Source organism: Aythya marila, assembly GCF_965140915.1.
Source record: "Aythya marila genome assembly, chromosome: Z".
Taxonomy (NCBI): Eukaryota; Metazoa; Chordata; class Aves; order Anseriformes; family Anatidae; genus Aythya; species Aythya marila.
The window spans coordinates 10,386,541-10,409,849 of NC_139080.1; the positions used below are offsets into that span (position 1 = coordinate 10,386,541).

At 49.5% G+C, this 23,309-nt stretch overlaps 1 protein-coding gene across 5 annotated transcripts in view; it reads left to right on the forward strand.

Annotated features, from left to right (window-relative positions):
• RUSC2 (RUN and SH3 domain containing 2) overlaps positions 1-23,309 on the forward strand; it is a 47,003-nt gene that overhangs the window by 16,998 nt on the left and 6,696 nt on the right. Inside the window, exons 1-6 of one of the 5 annotated variants that reach the window (XM_082783107.1) lie at positions 9,354-9,472; positions 15,063-17,141; positions 18,589-19,356; positions 19,838-20,038; positions 20,848-20,991; positions 22,066-22,142. In XM_082783107.1, the coding sequence (XP_082639233.1) occupies positions 15,170-17,141; positions 18,589-19,356; positions 19,838-20,038; positions 20,848-20,991; positions 22,066-22,142 (3,162 nt within the window). In that variant the 5' untranslated portion in view covers positions 9,354-9,472; positions 15,063-15,169. Of the gene's footprint in view, positions 1-9,353; positions 9,473-10,674; positions 11,075-15,062; positions 17,142-18,588; positions 19,357-19,837; positions 20,039-20,847; positions 20,992-22,065; positions 22,143-23,309 lie in introns of those variants that run through there. The other 4 variants (XM_082783106.1, XM_082783105.1, XM_082783108.1 and 1 more) reach the window with 4 other exon arrangements.

The following is a 23,309-nucleotide window of genomic DNA, read 5'->3' on the forward strand; positions in this document are numbered from 1 at the left end:
TCCTGGTGTTGTGGGAAGAGGGAGACGAGCTCCTGGACTGTGTTTGTGCTATGGAGAGGTGGTTCTGCAGAGCAGCCTCTTGCAGGAGGGTGCTGGGGGCAAGAGCAGCACGTGTGCATCCATAGGTGCATCAGAGGATAGGTCATGCAGCGAGGTAGATCACTGCAGATGCACATACTTGTGTCGTGCTCTGGAAGAAAATCTGTGTACAGTCTGTTTACCACATTTGCGTAACAGAATGAAAAGAAGGTGGTGCAGCCTGCTTTGCTGCATGGGAGGGAACACTCCTCAGGACGTGCAGGCTGTGCCTCGCTGGTAGGTGCCACTCTTACAGGAACATCTGTTAAGCCGTGAGAGTGCACAGATAATCTCTGCCCTGAGATGCTTGAGCCTAAAAGATGGACAAGAGCTTCTGGTGACTGGAGCTGGCTGAAATGATTCGCAGCAGGGAGATAAAATCGCTGCTGTGTATCTTCTTCATTGCCTTGATGCAAAATGGAGGGATGAAGTGCAGCTGGTTCCCGGGGTCCAAGGGCCTGGACCTGCATTGCACAAAGTGCAGGTGCCTAGGAGAGTATGCAGTGGACTCAGAAGCAGCTGCCCATGGCTCCACTGCTGCCTGTCAGGGTGCCTGAGGCTCTGGTAGCAAGCAAGGAACAATTTCTCTGTCCCAGAGATGTTAATTTTCTTGCAGTCTGATGCTCCTGGTGAGACAAGGTCTCACTCTGGTGTTATTCCTGATAGCCAGACAGTAACCTGCCTTTAGCAGCCCCATGTTGTGTTTTGCCCCATTTTTCGTTTATTTTCCAGTCTCATTATTCTTTGCCAATGTTTTCTGAAAGCCTTATGTAGTATTAAGGGCAGGCTGATAGATCTAACATGGGTCACTTCCCTTTCTCTTTCAGAATAGATACATGCTTTACCTTTGTTATTTGCCAGCCACCTGGCTTCAGCTCCTTTCTCTCTTTCTTCTTCCTCATGGGTGTTTTTATCGAAAGCTCTGTTGTTAGCTGTGATCGTGCAATGATTGTTTCATTGTTCTGGGATCAAAAATATCTCGTCCTTTCTGATTGGAGCGTATTAATCTCATTGGATTTGTTTCCACTTCAAATGCTCATTTCCTTCTCTGCACCCTCTTTTCCCTGTATTGTCTAACCTGTCATTGACGCAGCTTCCATGTTCTTCTTCATGCCAAAACCGTATCAAAGATGAAGTCTCTGCTTGACTGTAATAGCCTTCTCGGTGTGGTTATTCATTCAGTTTGGTCAGGAGCCCTGTTATTCTAATTTCCTCACCTTGCTTGGTGATTCCAGATGTTTTTTTTACTTACTATGTACATTCGAAGTCTTTTCTGCAGTAATTACCTAAGCTCTTTGTTCTTGTTGGCTTTGTAACTGTTCTGCCTGGTATTCCAAAGATCTGCTCTTTGAAAACCAAAAAGGTTTCAGCACAGAGCTGCTTGCTTTTTACTCTTCTGTTTCATGTAAACTGGATCAGCTTGAGATACTCAGTCCAAAGTCATTTCTATATCATAGACTCTGGGCAATAACTCATCTCAATAGGCAAGGTCCTGATGCACCTGAGTACTGATTAAACACAAGAAACACAAAGAAAAAGTGAGAGAGGCGGAGATCTCTGTGTGTGGGTAAGACACTGATGATATGAGATGGAGATGCCTCCCTGTCAGCTGTGGAATCACATTTAAATGAGAAAAAAATGTCCCCGTATTTGTGGTAGTTATTAAAATCCCATTGGAGGTGGGAAAATTCATTTATCTGCTACCTTTGCTGCTTTGCGCAATGAATCCTGATGTGGATAAAGTGCTTCTGGTGGCCTGGTCTGTAGGTCCAAAAGAGCCAGAAGGCTACCCGATCCCAGAGCTATGCAAAAGGCTGCAGGATAAGGCTTGGAGGAGCTGAGGGAGCTTGGCTGGCAGGGGGTGAAATCCATAGCAATGATCAATGACAGCTGTGTTGGTAACCAGCCTTAGCAGGGATTTGTTGTGTTATCTGCTGAGCAGGCTCCCTGCGTGCCGCAGCATTCATCTGGAAGTTGGTTAGTCTCCAAAGAGAAAGTAATGGGCTGTCAAAATGGCTCTAGTCCCTGATTCTGCTCCAGTTTTCTCTCTTGACAAAAATTATTTTAGCATTCATTTTCTGAAATAAGTGGGTCAAAGCAGGGACACACCTGTTAAGATGAGAGCAAGTGCAGGCTTGTCCACGAACTCTTCCTCTCCCCACCACAGTTGTGTTGTAACCTCAGGAATATGCAGATAATGTTTTTTTCTCCATCCATCAGACACATGCAAATATTTCTCACTGGGCAAGGTTGCTGGTAGTTTGGTGGCAGTGGCATTTGTGCTGTGGGCAGTTTTGTTCACGATGCATTCACATCAAGAAACTGCAGTGTGGAGGTCAGGCCTCAGTGCTCCGGGTGCCACGCAGAGCGGTATAAGAAAGAGCCTTTGTTCCCAGAAGCTCTTGAAATTGAAAAACAGGCCAATAGGTAGAGCTGCCAGGTGGGGAGAGCTTGAAGAAACACAGAGATGAAGATTATGAGTTCAGGTGGTCATCTAGATAGGGAAAAAAAAAAAAAAAAGATTGCAGTTGTTAACTCTTGCACATGAGCTGCCCTGAGCTGCAATGTGGATAGGAGACCCAGACTAGTGTGCTGTGTACTTGGGAAGGGGTTGGACACATGGACAAGGGATGGGTACAGGACTGGGAAAGTCTGCCTTCATGCTGGTTCCCAGATGCGCAAGAGACTCACCTGTGCATCTGTGGCTCTCTTTGCTCAGGAACATTCCTGCATAACTGTGCAAGGAAAGAAAAAAGCATGTTGTTTCAGGATTTGTATTTTGTGGGGGGTGAGAACTCAAGTTATCTATGTGGTGTTTGAGCTGATGTGTTAACCGTGATACAGTCAACTCTGGGAAAATCTTGTGCTCCTGAGTGTTGGCTAACACAGACTTGATTTGATCTTCACTCAGCTCCTTCTGGCCCCCAGGGAATGGGCTCTTCAGGTGCTGCTCTTGAAGGGAACAAGGAGTCCGTGCTCTCTACATTGTTAGGCTAATCTCACTGGTTTGTTTTAATTCCAGAGCCACGCCTGATGATGGGTGAACTGGCACCAACTGCAATTACTTCTGGAGAAGTGTGACCTAAATGCTTGCAGTGGGCAGGTTTTTCTCCACTCTGCCCTGCACACATTGGTACAGGAGCAACCACATGCCTGCTTAGCCTCCTTTTACCTGGTACTTCCAATTCATGTAAATTGTTTATTAAGGCACCTTCTTTTGGTCCCCCTCTGGGGCTCCCATGGCAAAGAGCAGGACACAAGCATTGTGCTTCTTGCCACGTGTGTTCTCTGTACCTCAGATAGCATAGCAGTCCTCACAGATGTCCTTCTCAGCAGGGAAAATGACCCATCTGGACCATTATGCTAGGGAAATTTGTTATTCTTTGTAGTGAGGCTATTTCCAGTGCCTGCTTGCACTGCATTTTTTCCCCTGGTAGACCAACCTTCAGACCTTTCCCAGTAACTCAGCTGATAAAGTCATAAGCCCATGTATAGGAAGATCCAGCAGAGGTGTAAGTAATCCATATCTCTGGTCCCAAGATATTGCTGGCCCACCCTGAGTATCTTCCCTGGCTTTGCCTCATTCCTTATGATCCACAGCAGGAGCGACACATCTGCCCTGAGGCCTGGCTTGCTGTGGCTGCCCTCTCCATCACTGCTTGTTAGCACATGAACAGTTGCAGCCACTTTTCAGGGATTTCTTGCCTGAATATGGCTTATCATGAGCAGTGATTGTAGCTTGACCCTTCAGAAGAACAGCAAGTGGGCTTCAGCAGGCATCTGCACTGAGTCATTTTCTATTGCCAACAAAATGTTCTCCCTAGCCCACATTCAGTGGCATCTTACTTAATCTACTGCTAAGAGTTATCCTCCAGCTGCAGGTCATAGTCCTTGTGATGGCCATGGAGGGGAGCATCTTCCTTACTCAGATGTCTTGCCTCAGCTCCATGTCATATGCCTCATTTTCATTTCTGCAGACACTTGCTATTTATAATTATTGGATGTATAAAGCACTCTGAAGGTGGTGACTACTCCTCGTGTCTGTAAGCTTGACAGCCTTCTTGTTCCCACTTGCTTTCATTCTGTTTCCTCTTTTCCATGCCTTTCAGGGGGGACTTGGGAGAGGAAAAGTGAGGCTGCAGTGAGTGCAGAGAGACCTCAGACATTCCTAGAGGTCTCTATCCCCAAGGACAGGAGGACTAGCCAGTTCATGGCACGATAACAGGGGAGGAGAGGAGGAACTGTCAGAAACAGGTACGTCCCAGCACTGACAAACAGTGGGCATGAAGGTGGTTATCACACAAAGGTGGCAACACTGTCATCTCGGGTCATTCAGCATACTTTCAACCATATCTTGCTGAGACACCACTAGCAGTCATTGATCCCTTGGGGTATCTATTCTCTGTGCTTCTGCTGGTGACTGCACAAGCTTTAAAGATCCCAGAAAAAAGCCTCCATCTCTGTAACTGACCCCTCTCAGGCTTTGTGCTGCTGACATGGTTTGGTTTTGCAGGGTGTAGAAATACTTCTAACTGAAGCAACTTGTGTGTGTTTGTCCGGGAGGTGCAGGGGGGTGATTCCTCTCTTTACCAGAGGATGTTCCACAGGCAGTATTTTGGTCTCCTATCTTGTTGCCTGCTTTCCCCTTGGCACAAATTGAGGTTAAAAAAGAAAAACCACAAAAACCTCTTGGCCTGCTGATAAAAGCAAAAGGAGAATCTTCTTTGATGGAGGCAGGCCACCAGACCTCGCTGATTAAATAAGCAAATTTCACCAGACAAAATTTCTTTCAGTCCAGACCTTAATCAGATGTTGAGGACGCTGTTATCTCTTGAGGGCCCACAAAGAGAATCTGCATGAAGACAGGTAAAACTCCCCACACACATACCCCAAGTATTTGTGGAAGTCGAGGGTGCAAAACCCCCAAAAAACAAGCTCCAGAGGCAGTGAAGACAAACTCCTTTCCTCAGAGAATGTATATTTGTGAAAAAAACCCTTGGTTTCTTCTATGCTAGTCTTTTTGTAAGCCTGGAGTTTTTGAGCTTGATGCTGACTTCAGTAAATGGTAGAAGAGTTTAACAAGGATAGCCACAACAGTATACTTTGCCAGATTCCAGATTATCTGGCTTTGAACTACCAAATGCCATGCTTTTGATGTCATGCTGGCCATAAGGAACTTTAGTAATGAACATCTATATTTAAATGTTAAGGTACATATGAAAAGGAATGGAAAATGATCATACAGAGTCCTTTTATGTTGATACATAAAGCAGAGGGCATCCCACCACTGATTGGGAAAGTGTGTGCAATTAATTAGTCACCCCAGCTCAGAAAGATGACTACAGACTTGGTGGGAACTGAGAAACTGCCCAGGAATCTGAACAAAGACCTGGAAAACTTTCATAACTGGAGAGACTGAAGAAACTGGAATTATTTGTGTGAAATGGAAAACTGTAGGATTCATAATATGAAATAATGAATGGTCTAGAGAAAGAAGATAGTGATTGATGTGCTGCCCAGCTTGTAACGTCAAAGTATTCCAGAGAATTAAGGAGGATTATTTGAAACTAATAATAGGAATAATTTTCACATCCTGTGATTAATTAGTCCATGAATCTTGCTGTTAAACTTAAAGCCCAGCAATATTCCCAAACGGCTTGGCATTTGTGTGAATAACAAAGACTACCCAGCGTATTTATAGCACATATTCAGAACAGAAGTTGCAGAGTTTTGAAACCTCCTGAGATAGAGCTGAGCCCTATCTCAGTGTAAGGGCTTAGGAGGGACAAATTCTTCCTCACCACATGATGTAGATACGAGATGTGGTCTTCTTTGAGACTTCTGGTACAGAGAAGACACAACAGCTTCAGGAAAGAAGATTTCCAAACGTGAGCACGCCCTATAATGAAAGGTCTGGAAGCCTACTGTCTTGAGGGGTCTCCTCTACCCTCTTGAACATGCTTGAAGTGATTTAAAGCAGAGTGATCTTCCCTCTGGTGCATCCCCAGGAACGCTGACCTGCTCATCCAGTACAGAGCCAAGGATCATCTCGGTTTGCTCTCCCTTTTTCTCCACTACTATAGGTCTGTGCATCCTCCGCCGCCCGGCAAGACTTTCCTTAGCAGAAGACCTTGGTTAATCCAGGGTTATCAGATTTAGTTAGTTAGACCCTTAATGCTCTGTTGAGCCCAGTCATTCCAAGCCTAATTAGCACATGAGCTGTCTTCTGGAGCATTATCCTAAAATAAATGTCTCACTCAGGGCAGCTGACCACTGTCCCAGCCAGAGCTTTACAAGCCGAGTTTGGTTTGAGGTGCCAGCCCCTGCTGAGGGATAAGTTTCTCCTCTCAGAAGAAAAGTATTTGTAATCATTAGTAGAGCCTGGTCTGCTTCATAAGTATTTTATTAAGGTTCTGGCTTGCCTTTTGTTAGCTCTGTTGCATGGAAAATATTCTGTTATGTAAATTAATGCTGCAGTTTCATCCAGATCCTCTGAGCTCTGCCTCGCTGCCGTGCAAACACATACACAAGTGGAGAGAGACGGGTGTTGGGATGGGGACAGCTCTTGTATGTGAGCAGGATGAAAATCTTGGGGCTGCTCAGAGGGGTGGCAAACGCAGCAGGAAATATAATGCTCTCCTTCTCCTAACACAAGGACAAGTAATGAAGGTAAATATTGGTAAATTCAAAAGGACTGACTGACAGCTACCACTGTGGCATGTAATTACCTATAGAGCTCAGTGATTCAGGATGTTGCAGGGTCCAAAGGTTCAGGAAAAAAAAAAAAAGAAAAAAAAAATCTGAACACTATCAGGGATATCAAGAATATGTAGCATTATGATTGTAAGGGCACCTAGCTGTTTATGGAAGGATTATGAAACCTGCTTCTAGACATAAAGTATTCTCAAGTGGAGGCTGCCCATGTCTGAAGGGGGAAAATGGAACAGCCAGTTGCTCGTTTGCCCACTTTGGGGTTATAACACCTCATGCTGAGCCTCTGAACTCCGCTGCCAAAGGCGAGGGACCAGGCAGTACTGGCCATCTGATTCAGTCCACAGTCTTCTGTGCTCCCATGCTGAAATTAAAAATTCCCCGAGGCTGTTGATCCATGAAGGCTAAATATGTTCATCTGTCCAATGCTTCTTTTTCCTCCCTCTGTTTCTGAGCTAGTGGCAACAGTTGCCCTAGATTTTTTAGTTCTTGGAAAAAAACAGCATTCTTGGTAGACTTGTTTTGGGCAGGGAGGTCACATCAAGACCTGCTGTGTAGGGCAAAGAGCAGTTTCTAATCTTGCATGGTCTCAATATGTGCTGGGAGCTGGGAAGGGTTAAGGTTTTCTGCAGTCTGGGCAGGACTCAGCTGTTGGACATAGCTGCTGTTTGAAAAACCATTTAGATTTGCAGTGTGTGGAGGAACATCTAATAAAACCAGCCTGCTGCTGGGATGTTTTTCTGTTTGTGTTTGCTTTTGGAGCTTCTGATCTGGTTGCACACAGTATGTACTAAATTTGTTGTGCAATTGCATAATTTGAAAATAATAAAGCTCTGCAAACTCAGGTATTCTGGATAGCTGGCAGAGCTGATGCCCATCACTGTGAGGTAACGCCATACCTGCATTGCTTCTATTCACATGGCTGCTGTAACAAACCATCATACCACCACTGTGTTCAAGTCTGAAAATTATTCTGTAAGGGCTTTTTGACATCTCTAGCTGTTTTGTTTTTGGTGGGTTGTGGGGGTAATACTTTAGTTGTTCCAAGAACTTGTTCCCCATGGTTTTTTTCTTCAATTTCCACTGAATATCCTATCCACGTTTGCTGCCCATTCTGCTTTTGCTGTGTTGCAACATCTGTAACGTAATGTCATATATCTAGGTTGTACACCTAAAATCTGCTGTCCCAGAAATGGTTGTTTTTCACTTGACACTGAGTGATCTGTATATACGTGGAGCTCTGGGTTAAACAGTAAGCATAATTTCACAGCCTCTCTAACTGAGCTGTCTTACGACTGAGCACCTTATTTCTTGCATTTTCATCCTTGGTCGCTGATATTTTTGCCTTGCAGTAAGGGTTCAGGCTTGCTTTGCAGCTGTGATTCCTGCCAGGCATGGTCTTGACAGAAAAGCAGTGCTGTCTCAGCCTGGATAGACAGCAAGTAATAATGAAGTCATGCAGCCATGGAGTGGCTTGTGAGTATGTTTGTGCTGACCTGTGCTGCGGTAAGATCTTACTCCCTGTGAAGACAGGCCTTCTTTGTCACTTCTAGGGCTTAGCTCATCTCTTCTCCCCAAGTCATGAAGGTGATAGGGCGTCTAGAGATCCATCTTGAGATGGAGCTGTCCTCATTTGCTTTCTTTGTGCAGACAAAACTTCTGAAATTATCCTCCCATAACCCTTGGGTAAGCAGGACAGCTCCTTTGTCACAGTCTGAGCAAAGCCGAGCTGTCTGAAGCCATCTTCCAGGAAATGTTAGGAAAGTCCTGAGGGCCCAGTGGGAGAGTTTTGTGACCTATTAATTCTAGGGATGCTTCACATCCCCAGCAACCTCTGAAATCTCCAGTGCTGGCAACGTTTCCACCCATACGAAGCATTTCTGCCCTCTGTGCCTCTTGCTGTGACCTCAGGAGCCTTCACCCCTGCAGCACACACCTGAGCGAGGATGGCTGCTTGCTCACAGTTGCAGGTGGCCATATCACAGAGGTGTTGGGAACAGCCTTGCCATCTTGTGTGCCTCCAGGCACTAGTCAGGGAATCAGCTTTGATCCATGAAGCCATAGACGTGGTCCTCAGTTGATCATGTCTGTACAAAGAGCATATTCATGAAGTAGCCAGCTGATAGTCACAGCCCTGCTTCGTGGCTAAGCCCTGGAGAAACTGCAGCCACGGAGGGGTTCAGCCTGACATCGGAGCTACTGAGTCTGCCCGGTAATTTCATTTGCTTATTGGATATTTTTTTATTTTCAGCAAGGGTTCTTGAGGGCTTTGGGAATCATGTAGCAGCCAGGCGCCAGAACCCAGCTGGATCCATGGTTCAGGAAGGAATTGTGTAATTTCTGTTCTTACAAAATCTTAGATATGCTTTCAGAGTGCTCAGGCTGAAAGACGCTATGGAAATGCAGCCCCTCCTCCTGCTGCTGCCACTACAGCGTCTGCGATAAGAAAGGATTTACTGTGCTTGGAGTTTAATTCAGCAGCAATTTCAGTGAGATATTAACATCAGAGTCTCTTTCTCCTCTGCAGATTTGCATATGGTAATTAGGAGCATATGTGGTGGGGGCTGGGGCAGAGGATGGCCGAAGGAGGAGGAGGAGGAGCAGATTCCAACCCAGATCACCGGGGCCATGTCCCTGAGTCACGGCCTGCAAGTGGCTCCTGCTGAGTGCCACATGCCAGCTGGTGAGTCACGGAGCAAAGGAGCACAGACACGGGAGAAACTGGTTCAGTCACTGTCCAGTGGTGGCTGGCATGGAGCTGCTCCCTGAGCTACTGTTAACGCCTTCTGTAACTCAAAGTGCCCCAAACAGCTGGGACTTCTTTTCCTCTGACTAGGAGGCAGTACCTGCTCATCCTAGTTGTGTCATTGTTAGGCACGCACGCACTACCTATTATTACTTTCATCTTGCTCGCCCTGTCATCTCTGCTGGCAAGCTTCTCTTCCCTGACCCGAGCAGCTCCTTGCTGTCACGTGCACAAGGCTGTGATTGACCATCACATGCTGCCATTTCCATTTTGAACGCATCATAATCCTATATAGCTCTGGGATGTAATGATACATTAATAATGGACTTAGTCAGGCAGTCCTGGAAACCTCTGCAAAAAATCTCTGGCCCAGGCAGCACCTTGCTGTGGAAAAGAAAGTGGTCTTTTCAGGAACTTGCTCAAGACCACAAGAGGAACCAGCCTGACTTGAGGCAGAAATTTAATAAGTATCTAGTCCTTCAATCTTGTGGCAGTGCCCTGGAAACACTGGGTGCTGGAATATTCACCCTGGAACCAAGCAGACCACCTTCACTCTGCTCCCTGTTCCCTGAGGGAGGGAAGGGCAGCAGGAGGCTTAGGGTGACTCGAACAACTGCTGTTTCCTCTTGCACCTTTTCTTTCATTAAACATGCTGGATAATTTATTAAATCATTTAATGAAGGCATGAACTTGGCAGAATAGTATTAAGTGGCAATAAATGAGCAGATGTCCAAACAAATACCACTAGCTAGTCCCACCCTACTACAGCTTACGGGCTTCCCAAGTCCTCAAATCCATTCTCTTTTTACTCACTTGGATAGCTCAGTTCTGTCCCCAGGCCATTCACCCTGTGCCCCTTGCTCCGTCTTCATCACGCTGTTCCCTGAATGCTCTCCAGCTCGCTGGAATTTTCCTATTGAGTTGTTTTGTTTTAACCATTCAGTGCTTTCAACCAGTACTTTCTGGCAGCTTCTGGGTTGACAAAGCTGGGGCAGGGATGAGCTGCGTTACTGGGATATTGGAAACTGGTGGCAGAACCAGTGAGCAGCTGCCCCAAGCCCTGAGAACCCCCACACTGCCTGTCCTGTGGGGTGGCTGGAGGGTGACTTTTGGTTTCAACTCTTCTCACAGCCCTTTTGCCAAGAGGTAAACCTACAGGCAGTGAACTGGAGCCCTCTTTCCTCATGGAGCCATGAGAAGATCTCTGTATTGTGCCCGTGGCTGCAAGCTCACACGAGGTGCTGCTCTTTGCAGCATTTCTACTCATGCTTGTTTTGTAGAGCTGTATGGCTTCTTCAGCTGCGTTAGTGCAAATGTTCTGCAGGAGTCAGGGATTCACGTGGAACGATGCCGAAATAACAAGCAGCTCCAATACAAAAGGATTTTTGCCAGCTCATCTATGGAACTAAAAGCCCAGCTTTTAACCCCGTTTTTCCATCTTTCACCCTTGAGTCACTTGCTCGATCTTGGTTCATGTGAGGAAGATGACGATGACTGAAACCATAGCCATTCAGAAAAAGGCAGCAAGAACCATCACAGGTAAAAATGTTTATACTGGGCATTTGATTTCACAGATGAAGGGGCTGAGATTTGTAAAAACAGTAATCTGTTCAGAAAAGCCAGCCTCCAAAAACTCCAGCAGCTCCTCCAACTGACAGACCTGATCATCTTGCTCCTGCTTCTTCTTCCTCCATTCTCTAGGCACAGTCTTTTTGCATTTAAATCACATTTATTTCTTAAATCTCAGCATGCCTCTCTTGCTATTGCTTTATATCTTGTGAGAAAAGCTGGGTCACTGTCTTCTGGACCCAGCCATGCTCTGCATGCAGTGGCCAGCATCGAGCAGAGCAGGCTCTCAAGCAATCAGTGACGGAACTCTGAAAGTGTGCCCAGAGTGCTAACAGATAGCAGGATAAGCCTGGGGGGTCTGTGACCACCACACCTCACCATCAGCATGTGGAGGAAAGGCCCAGATGGCTTCTGCACCTTCCCAGCAGTGTTACAGTGAAGCTGTGCTGCAGAGGCCAAGGAGCTGCACTGACAACCCTCAAATCAGCGCAGCATCCTCAGCCTTTGAGGGTGGAGGAGAGGAGAGAGGTGGAGGCCTCTGTGTAGTGCTCAGACCTGCACTGGCCTGAGGAATCCCCAGGTAATGAGGTGCCTTCCCCAGATAACCAGTAAGCACCTCAAGAAAGAGCTGACTGAATAAACAACCCACCTTCCCCCCTTTAGCAGCAGATGGTGTCAGTATGGAGCAGGTGAAGAATTTTGACATTTGCGATCAAAATGGGTGTTGTGCTGATGCGTCTAGAGTCACGGTGCTCCTTGCTTGCCTCCCAGCCTTGTGCTGCTGTGACACACTTTTCCATTTTCCATTGCTGGGTGATGCTGTGTTTGCTGTTGTGTGTTTAGGACTGAGAAAACTCCAGCACTCTGTGGGTTTGTGCTATTGCGAGTGATAAATAAGAAGAATTAACCTATTTGGCTAAAAGTGTCTGGATACAGGCTACCTATCCCTACTTCTGGAAATCTCTCCTTGCAAAGGGGTGTGATGGCTTTACAGAGAGCTGATCAAAGCCAGCAGAATCTGAAATTACTCTTCTTGCTGGATTTTACACCCTAGTGTAGATCTCAACTTACCATACCCTAAACAGAAGAGGGAGGATCCTTCTGCAGTCTTCCAGAACAAGGGAGGAAGAGCCAAGAGATGGTACGTCCAGGGAGAATGGGTTGGGAAATGAGCAGTCCCTGAGCTGGCAGTGCCACTGCCTAACCTCCCTGCATCCCCCGGACAGGAGGACGTGCAAACAAAACCCATGCATATCCCTAGGGCAGCTGTCAGAAGAACGGCTCCCAGCAGGAGCTGGCAGCATGCCCCCTTTGATATTGGACCTCAGAGCCTGGTGCTGGGAGCAGGGTGTAGGTGCAGGCAGAGATGCTGCAGCATCTGTGACCATGAATCACAGCTGCCACCGACACCAAACAGCCAGGCAGCGCTGCGTGTTGCAGCCAGGGCTGCAGAGGGACAGCTGGGAGCACGCAAGCTCCCTTGACATTTCGCTGTGAAATGTCAAAGTGTGCCTCTGCAATCCCTGTCCTCCCACAGCAGCATCTGCACCGAGGTGAAGCGCGTGCTGCTGGCAGGGCTGGTCAGCAGATGGGTGAGGGTGAGAAGCAGCAGAGGCCCCGTGCTTCAGCAGTGAGGTGTTTAGTTGTCACGGTCTGGAGCCTCAAAATGATGCTTTTCACGCTGTTGCATTCTGGCAATACTCAAAATACAGCAAAGCCTTATGGAGAGATGTCATCTAAGTGTTAAACCCAGCTACAGGGTCATAGTGAGGGAAGGGGAGGTCTGAATGAGCAAGAAGGCACCGGGAGACCAGGGCTGGCTTTTTCCCACAGTGCTGGGGGAGGCACAGGATAAATAGGGGTGCTGCAAGTACCATCAACAGTGCACAAGGATCAAAATGGGACACGAACACTGCCCAAGCTGTTGGACACCACTTTCAGTGTGTGTGTGCCAGGCAGAGAGCCAGGAGCTGCTGTGGCTGATGGTAGTTCTTGAACAATGTGGTCGTGGGAAGCCGTGAGGTACGAGATCTCCTCCCAGGAACAGGACTGAGAAGGGACTTGTGCCTTTCAGCCACTGCAGGGCTGTGGGAAAGGAGACAGAGGAGTGGCTGAAAGGGCAGCAAAGGGTGTTATAAGCATGAAGAGACTATAGGTGGGGGGAATTTAGGGCCTTATGACAACCCACTGCATGTGGTCCAGTTGACCTCTCTACTTCAGAACCTAATCCTGGCTGAAACACCACAGCCGAAGCAGGTATGAGGGGGTGCGTGCCCCTCACGTGGGTCTCTGGTAGAGTCTAGCCTGATCCACAAGGCTTGTCAGCTCACTAACACTAGCGTTAGCATTAGCTTTTACATCATTGGGTTTTTACTGTAAACACCAGGTCTGTTTCCATCTTTCTTTTTTTTTTTTTCTGCCAACACTTCCTGTCTCAGTAAGAATCTGTACTGTGCGTGGGAGGAAAGTACTTCTTTTGATCAGCTTTATTTTAGCATTTTTTAATTGCTATTCTTATGCCGTGAAGCTGGAAGAACTGAGGCTGCTGATCTTCTTCCTGTAAAGCTGTCTCATTGCTTACACTGTTGCTCTGACTTCACTTATCCTACATTTCTCAATTTCTTTTCTGCGCTCCCATGTGCCTTTGAGGCTCTGGTCCAAATCCATTATCAACCCATAGTCACAGACACTGGGTTGATGTAGATAAAGATTTAGAAACCGTAAAAGTCACTTTTTTAGAGTCTGAAGGTCCCTGGTGGCAACAGACCCAGGGTCCTGGTGTCCAGAGATCAGAGTATGTGGTGACAAGGTGCTGTGAGCCCTGGGGATGCCTGGATGGGATGTGGATTGCTGACCAACGGTGTTTGGGCTGGGGATTTCAGAGCTAGGGACTGCTATGTGAGAGCCCTAATTCCCCTCAGCATCACCCTGGGTCAACGTGTTTTTGTCTTTTTTTCTGGTTTCTCCACCTCCTTGGTGCCCTAGCTGCTCCCCCAACTTCTCTGCATTGGTTCCTCTGAAATGCAGGAGGGAATGCAAAAGGGCTGTTGAAACAGTACAGTAAATACAGTGCAGTGAAATGCAGTAAATAATCAGATAAGCACGTAAGTGTCACACACAGAGTGACAGAGCAGTAGGGGACTGCGAACCAAGCACCCGGGACCATAAGAGGAACTATCCTGAGGTGAGGCTTAGCCACCAGCAAAAGATTTGCAGAAGGCAGCATGCTGCATGGCACCTATTTAACCACCAGCAGCTGCTCCCCATTGCCTCTCTGATGGCAATGATTCCATCTACTCCTTTTCACATGAGAGGCCCTCGTGTACTTAAGTAGTTGAATAGTTTGGCTCTTTCCCTGGGCACCATTAAAGGAGTTCAGGAGCTCAAGGGGCCTCCTGGATTTTGGAGAAGGATGGTTGTTGCTGCTTTCCTGTTCCAGTCTGTTTCTGCTTTCCAGTTTGTGCCTGGACCTCTGTCTCTGTAGTGCTGCAGTGCAGTGAAGGGTCTTGTTTGTAAGGGAAAGTTGAGGATACCTAAAAGCAGGTAAAGATATTGAATCCAATGTGAGAAGATGGGTTGCCCTCATTAGAGCACAGCTCCTCATTTCAGACCCTGTGCTCTGCCTGCTTTCCTGTGAGTCTGCAATGCCATCAGCAGTGAGGTTTTCATTTGACACAAAGCCTGTGGTGTCGTTTGACCACTCGAGTGAAATCAGTTACCCCAGGTAAGTCTGAGAGAGGTCATCTGGAAGCACAAGCATTGTTCCTGGAGTCCAGAGAGAGAGCAACATGTTTGTCTTTCACTGTAATGCTTTCCCTGAAGAAAGATTGCTCAGGTAGTTGTGCTGACAAGGACTGCTCTGTTTAGGTCATGAAGTCTTCAGTCAAACCAAGGATGCTTTAAATATTCACTGCCTTTCCTAAGAAGTGACTTTCTTTGTGTTTTTGTCTCTCTCTAGGTATCTGAATTCCCCCATGAGAAGTGTCCTACCAGCCTCTCATGTGCAGCCCTACCTGCCCATGGGTAGCACCAACTTAACTGATGTCCTGAAGAGCATTCCTCACCATGGATAGTCCACCAAAGCTGACTGGCGAGACGCTGATTGTCCATCACATTCCCCTGGTGCATTGCCAGGTCCCAGACAGACAGTGCTGCTCCGTGAACAAAAGGACCAACCCCTTCTGTCAGCCAGATCTCAACGTTACACGGACCTCTGCCCTTCCAGAGAGAGACCTCTCACAGACTGACTCCTTGGTGTACAGCAGCTTTCTCCAGACCTCCGAGAGCTCAGCAGAGGCCTCAGACAACAAAGAAGGCAAAGCGAGGGACTTGATTGTCGCTAGTGCCAGCAAGCGACACAACCCTTTCCTACTGAACGAGGGAGAAGACCTCAGCATCTTTGGGGATGACTTGGGTCAGAAATCTTTCCACCTTCACAACTCCCTTGCGGCTGGCAAACCTCCTTTTCACCTGCACGAGCTAGCCTTGCCTCCTTTCCACCTCCACGACTCCAACCAAATTGTGAAATCCTGGAACATGGCCAGCCGGTCCGGTGTGGTAGATGGGCAGGAGGACAAAATCAGCAGCGACGACATCCAGAAGAGGAACAACGCCAACCGGTGCCACCAGGCCACCGAGCGCATGGAGCTGGATGAATGCAGCTGCCATCGCGGCAGCTCCTCCAACTTCTCCTTTGATGGTGGCGACCAGGAGTGGAACCAAAACACGGGTGAACCACTGAGGAATCAGGATGCCCTGCACAGCCGGACGTGCAGCTGCTCCAGCTCCGAGCTCCACCGCTGTCGCTGCTACAGCTCGTCAAGTCAGTCTGAAGTGATTGACCAGCAGATGGGCTACATCAGCGACTCTTCCTGCAACAGCTCCGATGGGGTGCTGGTGAACTTCAGCGCTCTCTACAACAAAATGAACGGCCATTCTCGATCTAACCTGAATTCAGCCAACCTGTCCTGCGACTCTTCCTTCTGCAGCCACTCAGACACGGGAGCTTTCTACCTGGATTTGCATTCATCGCCCACAGAATCCAAGATGTCATGCGAGTCGCATCACCCAGAGAGTTCAGGGAAGGCGTGTGAGTGTCACCACTCCTCCTCACCTGTCCTGGATGCTAACTGCAACTCCTACCACCTCCACTGTGAGCCTTGCACTTCAGAGAGCTCAGACCTCACTGCCTGCTTCCAGAGCCAAGCGCGGCTCGTTGTGGCTACTCAGAATTATTATAAGCTAGTCACGTGTGACTTGTCTTCCCAGTCATCCCCCAGCCCGGCAGGATCTTCCATAACTAGCTGCTCGGAAGACCACACCAAAGGCAGCCCAGCCCAGCCCACTGAATACTATCTTTTTAGAAGGCCTGACCTGAGGCAAGAAGAAAGCAACGCGGAGTGCAGTGAAGAGGAGACAAAGGGAGAAGCCGCACAGAATATGATTGAGGGCCAGGTCTATGTGAACGTGTCGCCACCTAATCTCAACACGAGCCGGCAGCGCTCCCGGAGCTATGATCAGAACCTGGACAGGAGTCCTAGCAGCAGGCTGGGCTCTCTGGAGCGCATGGTGAGCTGCCCGGTCAAGCTGAGTGAAAGCCCAGCGATACCCATCCAGAGCTCCCCCCCGAAGCGAGTGACATCTTTTGCCGAACTTGCTAAGGGCAGGAAAAAGAACGGCACCTCCCCGCCGCTCCGGTCCAGTGGCGATTCCTCCTTGGAGTTCTCCCCGATCCCCGAGACGCAGCGGGATTGCCCGACCTTCCTTGAAGAGAGAGCTCGCCGCAGCCAGAGTCTTCCACCCATGCCCTTCGTCCACGGCCTGAACCGGAGCTGCGAGGGCTTCTGTTTGAATCACCCTTTTGGGGACAGACAGGCTTTGTGCTCCACCAAAGACTCCGGCTCCACTGAGACCGTCCCCAGTGGGCACGGGGCAGGTGAGCAAGCCTCTCTCTCCCTGCTGACGGAGGCAGATGCCAGCTTCTCAGGTAGCTCTGCCAGTGGCCACGGACAAAGAGATGTTAGAGCCCGAGCAGACGGTAAGGAGCCAAACTAGGCAGACTGGAGAAGTAACCAGAAAAGCTTTTTGGGGACTAGAGGGGAGCAGCAGAGGAACATGCATGGCAATGAGAGACCAGAGCCTTTCCTGGTCTGCTGGTCTCTGGGACAAAGCCCTGCTGTGCTTATTGCAGACCCAGATCAGTGCAAGTGTCTTGTCCTCCTATTTCTTTAGAAAACTGAGGATTTGTGCAAACCTCCCATATCATATAAGGGAGGATAACCACTCAGGGTCTGCGCAGCCTGGAGGATTGTCTCATTCTGACTCCCTTTCAGGGCACAGTAGTCCTCCAGCCCATGACCCGCCCTTAGCTCCCAAGACAGATTTACAGATGCTCCATAGAGCCATGTTCCCAGCAGACAAAGGGAAGGGAACCATGGGTTGGTTTTTAGACTTTCTGTTTTGGATCCATATGGAGCAGAGGCAAGGAGGCAAGTGGCATAGCCAGCAGTCCCGGCTTGATGCAGGGCTCATGGAGGTTTGTCTCTGCCAGCACTTACAGTATGAGCCCTATGGAGATCAGAAGAGCTGTGTGTTTGCTGTAGTGTCCTGGCCATTTCTTCCATAGCGCATAGGCCTGCAGCAGAGGTTCCTCTGGAGGAGCACATGGCCATTACCAGGGTAATTGCCCCAGCTGCCTCTGTGAGAAAGCCTGTAGAACCTGAAATGCTTTCCACACTGACATTGGTATTACATGTCTCCAACCGAGGGTAACATGCAAGCCTAAAGGGTCTGATAAAGGACCAGAGGGAAAGCAACCTCTTCTAAAGGCAAGCTAAAGGGAAAGAAGGCTGGCATACCCCATGGGGAGTAGGTAACATTGGGGGTCTGCTTGTGAGAGGTCCTACAGGCCCTCAGCATCTTTGCCCCAAGATTTGCTGTGGGCTGGAGGAGTGGCAGGGATGTAAGCCAGGACCTGCCCGCCCGTGCAGTGTGGGTGGTGATCAAGGAACCTGGTCAGGCGTGTTGTGCACTGTGCACACAGTGGGTGACCTTTTAGCTGTGTCCTTGGGACGTGGCCCCATCAGGAGCAGCAGGCGTGCATGCATAGGAGATCAGCCTGGTACACACCCTTAGGAAATCCTTGTCCATCACTTGCTGGGGCAGAGTAACATTTTTCCAGGGCTGGAAGCTTCTAACTCTGCTGTGGGCCTGATTTCACTGAGAACACCTGGGGCTGGTACAGGGAGAGGGAGGAAGGGAGCTGTGTGCTTAGGGGGGAACAGGTACAGCAGTTACATGTCCTTACCCTGCCAGCTCACGTAACTGGTTCAGACTTGAACCACTCTGCTTTTGTCACTGGTATCTAGCTCATTCTCCTCCTCCCGCAGCTGAGAGCATGTTCCCTTTTGCCCGTGACCCACCGAGCTCACGATGATTGTCCCTTTGCCCACCCTCACGTGCTCTCCCCCTTTCTCTCCCCGAAGGTGGCGGCGCAGACAGCAAGCCCGTGGTGCGCTACAGCAAGGACCAGCGCCCCACGACTCTGCCCATCCAGCCCTTCGTTTTCCAGCACCACTTCAGCAAGCCGCCCAAGGCCCGTGCTCTGCACAGCCACTTTGCCTCCAGCCTCTCTCAACTCTACAGCTTGTCCAGCAACCGGGCTGCCAGCCAGCAGATCTCCTCCAGCTCCCAGGCCTTGGCGGAGCAGGCAGTGGGGAGCCAAGCCCACAGCACGCTGCTGACCCAGCGCTCAGCGGATGGAGCTGCCTCCCTCAACGATGGCTGCATGAAGAAGCCAGCCCCGGAGACAACCCGGCCGTCCCCCCTGGGCAGTTACTCCCCTGTGCGATGCAACGTGCCTTTCTTTCAGAGCGTGGACTCCTCTTCCTCACCCACCGCGGAGAGAGCTGGAGAGAGCCAGCCGCCCAGGAGCAGGTCCTGCCCCATCTCTGCCAACCTGCTCCCTACCAGGTCTTCCCCTGCTATCAGTGCCACGCAACCCTCCCAAGCCACCAAAGCCGATGCCCTGAGGCAAAAGGAGAACCCCAGGCTGGTTCCCAAGAAGGAGGCACCGCTGGAGCCAAGCCCACATCTCTCTGAGTACCGACTGCACAGTGGGTCCCTCCTGCCCCTTTCCCTGGGCGGTGTGCCCCTGAGCCGAGCTGGAGCCCATGCAGATCCCCACTGGAGGAGTGGCAGCGAGACCAGCAGCTCTGGTCCCCTGAGCAGCATGGGAATGCGGCCCCTCAATGGTAAGTACCCATCCACCAGGACGTGCTGGTGGGGGAATATCTCCAGCTTCCTGGCTGTGGCTGCCCTCTGTAGCACCTCCCTTCCCACAGCAACAACTTGAGCCAAAACTGCATCTGGGTGCTGCAGCGTCCAGCAGCCCCTTGTGATCCCTGCCTGCAAAGTTGTGCACTAAGAGCATGTCCCTCCAGTCCTGAGTGCCTCCTGTGAGAGGGATGCTGATCCTACAGCTCCCCGTGCTGGGTGCTGGCACCCTGAACCCACTCCCTCTGTGCCTGCAGCCACCAGGCCACTGGGCTCCTGCCCTGCCGTGCCAGGCTGTGGCCTCCACCTCCCCCTGTGTATATGTGCTAACGTCCTGAAATGCTGCTGGACTGCAACTAACTTGCTTTGTCTCTCTCTGTTCTTTCTCCTTCTCTCCTCGTTTGTCCTCCTGTCCTCTCGCGTCCTCTCATCGGGTGCACGCTGCCCGTGGCGTTGCAGCAAACCACCTCTCCCCTCAAGCACTGAAGTGGCGAGAGTACAGGCGGAGGAACCCCCTGGGCCTGGACCGCGTTTCGGGGCTGCCCGGCTTAGCCAGCAGCCTAGACAGGAGGCAGCAGGAGCCCCGGCTGAACCGGGGGAACCCCATCTTTGAGTTCCCCGGCGCCCTCAACGCCAACAATTTCCACTGCAAGCTGAACGGTGCGCACCGCCCTTCTGCTGGGGGGTCTGGGGGTGGCCTTGGGGCTCAGGTACAATGTCCCAGCTTTTCCAGGCCTCGTCACTGCTCTGCCAGCTCTGAGCAGGAATATCGAGGCATCTGCTCACAGTGGGGCTGAGGGGTGCAAGAGGAAGGTGAAAATTGCCTTACTGGCTGGTACAAGGTGTGGAGCCTCCCTTCTTCCCCGTGAGCTGAGAACTGTCAGGTCTGGCTCTGGGCTGGGTTGAAAGCCCAGCTGAAACCTCAGCAAGTGCTCCAGGCCTGTGTCCAGCCTGTAGTTCACATCTTACACAGGGGTTGTGCCCCTTGGGACACAGATCTCCAGTGGCTGCCCATCTGCCCCAGCATCTCTCACGTGCTATTTGTTGGGCTGTAGCTCAGGACTCCTGCAGAAGTCTCCCCATGGAAACAGAGCCCATCCCAGGGGCCAGGCAGAAGGCATGTTGCTTGTTGCCTGTCGATGCCTGTAAGAGACAAGTAGGGATTCTCAGTCTGCTCTTCTTCTGACCCACAGTGAGTTTTTCTTTAGCACCAGCCCATGCAGGTGTACCTCCCACAGCACCTTCCAGTGCCCGTGGGTCCCCAGCCGAGCTGGAGCTGGATGTTGGGCAAGCTGCAGGGTTGAACATGTTGCAAAACATGACTGGGAGAGCAGGAAGCCTATAGCCTTGCTGTCCTAGTCTTGGATGGGGAGACAGGAAGACTCCTGCTGGTGCAGCCTGCTTCTGGGAAAAATGATGTGGGAGAGGCTTTGGGGTTGACCCTTCTCTCTCCTGTCTTGGCCCTGCAGGACAGTCCATGCGGCAGCTCCAGCTTACCTACACTGACTTCTTCCCTGACTACTTCTCACTAGCTGAGAAGCCCCCAGCTGAATTCTGCCTCTCCCCGGATGGCAACACGGAGTCCATCTCTATCGACTTGCTGCAGAAGAAGGGTGAGTCCGTGTGTCCCTTGTGGCAGTGGGGGAGAATGTGGCATAGCACAGCATAAGGCAAACAGTGCTTCTCTCTCTCACCTCATCTCTGTAGAGATAATGGTTTCCTTGCCTGCTCTTCTCTGCTGTAGCATCATAATTAGATGCCCCTCCTGGACTGCCAGCTGTTTCCATTACATGTTCGTGTGTTCTCTGCACCTCGCCACATACTACAAAGTATATATTAGCTGTTTGTCCCAGGAAGTATGATGAGAAAGGGCCTTAAGTCCACAAGAATGTGTGGAGAGAGCAGGCAGGCAGGGGAGCATGGCCCTAAGGCAGAGCATGCAGCCACCCCGACTCAGTATAAAGGGTAGACCTCTGAATCTGTGTGGAGCTGCAGGTGTTGGCCTGAGTGTGTGATTTAGTTAAAAGGTCAGTTGGGTCTTTATACTGAAGTCTTTATATCAAAGGGTAAGAGAAAGTGATAGGACCCATACTAGATGCAGACTTGGGGATGGGATTGTGGCAGCTGCCTCTGTGTCATGTCAGAGGCAAGTGATGTGCAGAAAGGTCCCCATGCCCTTACCAGTTACGTGATGGTGATTCCTAGAGGGCCTTGCCCCCGTTCCACTTGTGTTTTTGCATTGTGCTGGAGCAGATGTCAGATTACCCACCACTGCATTGTTAGCCCCTGCCAAATGCATGGTTTCTGCCCTGTCATTGCCTCAGACCCTATTTCTGCTCCCACGGGGGATGGTGCAGTGGAGGTGATGTTCCATGTCACTTAGGAATATTTGACAAGATGCCTTATCAGCCACTTATGTTTTCAGCCACTTCTAGAGCTTGTCTTACTGCCAGGCTGATGCGTGAGTGTTGCAACCAGCAGGGATAGATTTGCTGAGGAGTTAGGACAGACTTTATATGCAGAGATGATCATGTCCTCAGAGAGACTACGTGAGCTGATCACGTCCTCAGAAAGACTACATGTGCTGGCACAGCCTGTAAATACCCCTGCCTGATTTCTTCGTGAAGCATTTGGTCTGGGTTTGTCCTAGAAGACCCTCGGGCACCTCTGATTCTCTTTCCCTCTAGGTCTGGTGAAAGCAATCAACACTGCTGTCGACCTGATTGTGGCTCACTTTGGAACCAGCAGGGATCCAGGGGTGAAGGTAAGTCTTGCTTTCAGTATGTCTGCTCAACATCACCAGTGATGTAGAGAGGATGGAGAAATATTGCCTCTCCATTATTTTCCCCTTCAAAAACTAAGAGGCATCAAGGGAAGCTAGTAGTACCAAGAACAAAACAAAGAAACCTGATGTTATATCATGCAGCAGACAGTAAACGTGTTCTTGCTGCATGATATTGGGGATGCCAAAAGATTACGTGGGTTTAATTGGAAAAATATGGGGAAGGAAATTCATTGATGTCTACTACACACAAGGGAATCATGTCCACCTTAGGTAGTCCTAGCTGTAGGCTGGAACAGCGTTATAAAATGGAAGTATTATATATTTTTGCTCCCGTTTGACTGTTTCTTATGTACTTGCATGATATACTCTACCTAGTAGAGAATATCAGGCCAGGTGGACCTCTGGTCTGATGTGGTACAATGGCTCTTTTTTCTCATACAGTGGGGAGTTATGTCTCCTTTCTCCATCTGTCTCCAGATTGTGTTCTGGCACTGGTGGCAGGGCACAGTGCAGTGCTTTGATGTATGACAGGACTCCATAATGATAAATTAAAAAAAAAAAAAAAAAAAGGGTTAGTCATTGTTCATCTGGGGCAGGTGGTCTCTCCCTATGGCCCATACCACATACCTGCTGGTTTCAGAGTGCATCTTGATGGCCCATGGCTGTCTTTGGCTTGTGCTCCCTTCGTTGCTCATTTCTGGACTAACACAAGCAGATCAATCTTGCTTGTTTGACAAAGATGGTGTTGTCAGTCCTGTGATGCTCAGCATGTTTTTGGTGCCTCCTCTCAAACCAGAACAGTATCCTTCAGCTGCAGGGACTCTGTGGCAGCAATGTAACACTGTTTGAAGATGACAATTTCCCCTGGAGTGCCATCCCCAAGGAGAAACTTGACTAGGACAGATTCCAAGCCAATTCAGTCTTATCTCACAGCCCAGGGTAATTTGCCCCTAATTACAATTGTTGCTGAGGCAGAGATTGTTGTGCAGCGTAACGTGAGCTGTTTGGATTTCCACAGCTTTTTGAAAACTTCACTGTGAATTTCCTATGTCTGCTGTCTTGGTTTGGGGAATAATTGCAACATTCGCCCATTGGTTTACTTGCCAGACAGTGCTATGGTTTTGATCCGGGGCTTCTTTATGTGTC